Raw genomic sequence first — 5,000 nt, 5'->3', positions numbered from 1 at the left:
TGTCTGTACTGTACTTTTGAACAGCTGTCCTATACGGGTCAAATTGACCCACAAACAGCAAGAGTGTATAAAATTTCGATATGCACATTTCACAATGAATTATCATGTTGAAACTTTGCATGCATGTTAATGACCCTAAATGAGAAAAGGTCACACAATTTCAAGAAAAACAATGTAGGTTAGATAGTATTTCAGAGAGATTAAAAAATTAATTATAGCTCATTTTTACCATTTGTGGCATACACAAAATATTTCTGTATTGAAAAAACGGGGAAAAGCACATTTTTTTTGCTTCATAGGTTAGTAAAAAAGTAAAATAACAAAATATAACCAAGAAATTTTATTATTTTGGGTCTCTACAATTGCCTTAGAACATTAAAATATGCGGGTCAAATTGACCCGTGAACATCACGAACGTAACAGTAAATGTGTGTGTATATGTCAAAACACATCAGCGTGTTGAAACTTTGCATGCATGTTCATGACCCTAAATGAGAAAAAGTCACAAAATTTAAAGAAAAAAAACATAGGTTAACTGATATTTCTGACAACTTAAAAATCTAAACGGGTCAAATTGACCCGCAACATAACACAAGGGTTAATTGACAGCGGCGCAGCCTATAGTGAACACGCGGTCCTTAAAGGGACAGTTCACCTCTAAAATTATGTCATTATTTACTCACTCTAATGTTGTTCATAACCTGTATTCATTTCTTGATGACAGAATTTTCATTTTTGAGTGAAATATCCCTTTAATGTTAATACAACAACAAAAGACAAAGAGAAAATCACTCACTGCTCTTGACTGAAAAACTAATACAGCAGCTTTAATTAGAATCAGTGTATATTTTATAGTGAAGTCTATGTAGTGTTTTATTTTTACATTTATTCATTCAATTTCATACTTTAATGCTGCTGTACAGCTCTGAGCTGCCAGTGTTAATCTTTATATATATTTATTTTATATTATACAATACACTAGGAATGTGTACAAGGTTTTTTTTTAAGTAAAGTTTTAAGTTTAAGTAAGGTTATTCAATTATTTTAAGTAAAATAAAGAAAGAGTATTGCAATAACAAACCTTAACCTCTTTGCTGTTCCTAAGAATAGAACAGTAAAAAACTGATGTGACGAGCCATCAGAACCCAACCGAAAACCGTGGGTTAAAACTGAGGTATGTATTGAACCGTGGACTAACTGTATTGTTGCATCCCTAATATGAATTATAATAATATTGATATGTAATGTGATGCTGAAGTCTCACTCTTGACCCTCCAGAGCTGGACGGGCACTCTGAAGTCCATCATGGGGCTCACGGCACAGATGATGACGGCGGCGAGCGAGGCTTTGGGGATGAAGACGAACAGCGGCATGAGGAAGGCCAGAGACAGCAGCACCACAGCACCTGTGAAGATCCCTCCAGCAGGCGAACTCACTCCAGTCTGAGAGTTTACAGCCGTCCTGTCCCGAAACACCACATAAAACACTTACAAAGTGAGCAGACACTTTAAAGAGGCCATTTTGTGCCCTTTTTTAACCTCTTAACTGTCACCGTCCCGCTGGCTCTTTTTTCTTAATCGCCTTTTTTTCGTATCCTAATTATCATAAATTAGGTATCGTGAGAAAGCTTACAAACTCAAAATTCATCCCTTGAAAACCGTTTTGAAATTGGACGTTGTGTGACCATGGAAATGGTACTTTAAATTCTTCTAGCTGGCTCCTCCCCCTAGTGGGCGGAGTCATGTTTCATATTACAACATTTATTTGAACTATATAATCAAAATCTTTTCTAATCTTGACAACACACATATTGCCGGAAACGTCTGAGACTCAAGGGTCCATATTTGGTGACTGTTTTGTGATGGAAGTGACATTTGGACAGAAATTTACAGGAAAATGCATTAAAAAAAAATAATCAATGGAATGTCAATGACACCCGGTGGCTATTTTTGGTACAGCGCCTAAACAAAATCTCATGGGGACTTTAATTTTTGTGACATCAACTTCAAATTTGGAACACAACTTGGTTAGACACATGGCTTTGATGTTTTTATTAATTTTAGAGTAAAACATTTTTGTAAAATATATATTTTATATAAAATAAAATAAATTAGTACAGTATTTTTTATTTACAGTAAATTTAAACTTCCATAACTTTTTCATATTTTGAATTGCTTTTACTTCAGCAATAATCTGAGGAGTGTCTGCTTTAAAACTTGAATTACAGCACTTTAAGTTTTGATAGTGCATTTTCATGTGTAGTCTCAAAAAGGGGGGTGACAGTTAAAGGGTTAGTTCACCCAAAAATGTAAATTGTGTCATTAATGACTGAGCCTCATGTGGTTGGACACCCGTCAGACCTCCGTTCATCTTCAGACACAAATGAAGATATTTTAGTGTAAATCTGATGCTCTGAAAGGCCTCCATTGGCTCAACTTTACACTCTCAAGATCCTTAAAAGACACTAAAGACGTCGATACAAAGTCCATCTCACTACAGCGGCTCTACAATAACTTTATAAAGACAAGAATAGTTTTTGTGCGTAAAAAAACCCTAAATAACGACTTACATAGTGATGACGATTTCAAAACACGGCATCATGAAGCTTCGAAGCGTTATGAATCAGTGAGTCGATTCAGCTGCTTGAAGCGTTATGAATCAGTGAGTCGAATCATGATTCGGATCGTGTGTCAAACCATCAAACTGCTGAAATTTGATGCTCCAAACCGCTGAATCGACTCACTGATTCATAACGCTTTGAAGCTTCATGAGGCCGTGTTTTGAAATCGTCATCACTATATAAGTCATTATTTAGGGGTTTTTTTGCGCACAAAAACTATTCTCGCCGATTAATAAAGTTATTGTAGAGCCGCTGTAGTGAGATGGAATTTGTATCGACGTCTTTAGTGTCTTTTAAGGATCTTGAGAGTGTAAAGTTGAGCCAATGGAGGCCTTTCAGAGACATCAGATTTACACTAAAATATCTTCATTTGTGTCTGAAGATGAACGGAGGTCTGACGGGTGTCCAACCACATGAGGGTGAGGAATTAATGACAGAATTTTCATTTTTGGGTGAACTAACCCTTTAAGGGGTTAAAATATTGATTATGTTTTTGGCAAGCGGCTCCTCCCGCAGTTTCTCCTGAAGTGAGTTAAACTGCAGTTCATGGACTGGCCACTAGAGGCAGACTCCAGAAGGAGCAGAATCTCATTGAGCTCATGTTAAAATGGCCGACTTTACAGCAGAAGAACACATGTTTACAGTCTGGGACAAACTGTGCTTTTGGTCTGTACGGCTAATTTTGCCCTTCATGACGACTGTGAGGGGGGGAATTTATTTATAACTCATTCGTTTACATTATATAAAGCCTTAAAATTCTGCATAATTAAGGGCGTGGCCACTTTGAGTGACAGGTGGATTGCCGTTTGTCTGCTGTCTGTTAGTCGTCACCTCAGCTCCGCCCACGTCCCGCCTCTTTGCCCATTTTCTGTTATCCGAGAGTGACTCGACAAGATGGCGACGGCCCGACTTTACGCTTCAGAACTGCTCTTCAGATCTTATGAGTGACGTCACGGACACTACGCCCATATTTGTTTACAGTCTATGGTTTTTGGGCTCTACTAGGCTAATCTTCGTGCTTGAATGTTCAATATTTTTCTGCACCTCTCTTCCCAGAACACCCCGCGTCACTATGAAGCCCCGCCTTCTGAAAAGTTCAGTGAGCTCTGATTGGTTGGTTGAATCGTGTGTGTGTTGTGATTGGTCAACCACTTCAAGCGTGTTTGGGAAATTACCATAACTGCGAGTTTCAACACACTACTAACTCAACCAGGCCCCGCCCCTTTATTTTGCATATGCCTTAGGCAGGAATTGTGTTAAATGAACACGCCACTATTTTTGAAAATAGGCTCATTTTCCGACTCCCCTAGAGTTGAACAGTTGAGTTTGACCGTTTTCTAATCCATTCAGCCGATCTCCGGATCTGCACTTTTAGCATAGCTTAGCATAGATCATTGAATCTGATTAGACCGTTAGCATCTCGCTCAAAAAATGACCAAAGAGTGTCGATATTTCTCCTATTTTAAACTCGACTCTTCTGTAGTTCCATCGTGTACTAAGACAGACGGAAAATGAGAAGTTGTGATTTTCTAGGCCGATATGGCAGGAACTATACTCTCATTCCTGCGTAATAATCAAGAGCTGTGAGCCGCCCCATGAGTGCAGCGGCGCAATGATATTACACATCTAGGCTAACTTCAGTCAACATAACCAACGGGACAACAGAGAGAGCGCTGGGACTATTGTCAGCCGCTGCGGAATATCATATCAAGAGAGATGCTAACGGTCTAATCAGATTCAATGAACTATGCTAAGCTATGCTAACAGTCCAGAGATCGGCTGAATGGATTAGAAAACGGTAAAACTCAACTGTTCAACTCTAGGGGAGACGGAAAAAGCTTCAAAAACAGTGGCGTGTTCCTTTAAATGAGGAATATTGTGACATGTACATTCCCAGAAGAAAACTCAAGACTGCAACGGAGGCGTTAAACCTCAACATTACACACTAAAGAGAGTAAAAAAGCATAATAGGACCTCTTTAATCTGAGCGTTTAGCATGTAGACAGACCTTCCGAAGCTGCCCGTGACGGGATACGCTGACACAAATGAGCCCATGATGTTTGTGAGACCTGCGGAAACATCACTGTGATTAAAAACCACCCATTAACACTCGGTTAAAGGGTTAGTTCACCCAAAAATGTAAATTGTGTCATTAATGACTGACCCTCATGTGGTTGGACACCCGTCAGACCTCCGTTCATCTTCAGACACAAATGAAGATATTTTAGTGTAAATCTGATGCTCTGAAAGGCCTCCATTGGCTCAACTTTACACTCTCAAGACCCTTAAAAGACACTAAAGACTAAAGTTACAAAGTCCATCTCACTACAGCGGCTCTACAATAACTTTATAAATCGTCGACAATAGTTTTTGTGCGCAA

General features: G+C 38.9%; 1 protein-coding gene across 1 annotated transcript in view; it reads right to left on the bottom strand.

Moving 5' to 3' along the window:
• The window catches only part of slc26a11 (solute carrier family 26 member 11), a 35,406-nt gene that overhangs the window by 8,074 nt on the left and 22,332 nt on the right, over window positions 1-5,000 (bottom strand). Inside the window, exons 10-11 of the mRNA XM_079808618.1 lie at window positions 4,629-4,689; window positions 1,265-1,461 (exon numbers count right to left, since the gene is read on the bottom strand). Of these exons, the coding sequence (XP_079664744.1) occupies window positions 1,265-1,461; window positions 4,629-4,689 (258 nt within the window). The remainder of the gene's footprint in view (window positions 1-1,264; window positions 1,462-4,628; window positions 4,690-5,000) is intronic.

This window comes from Gobio gobio, assembly GCF_949357685.1.
Source record: "Gobio gobio genome assembly, chromosome: 24".
NCBI lineage: Eukaryota > Metazoa > Chordata > Actinopteri > Cypriniformes > Gobionidae > Gobio > Gobio gobio.
This window is presented reverse-complemented; position numbering and strand designations above follow the sequence as displayed.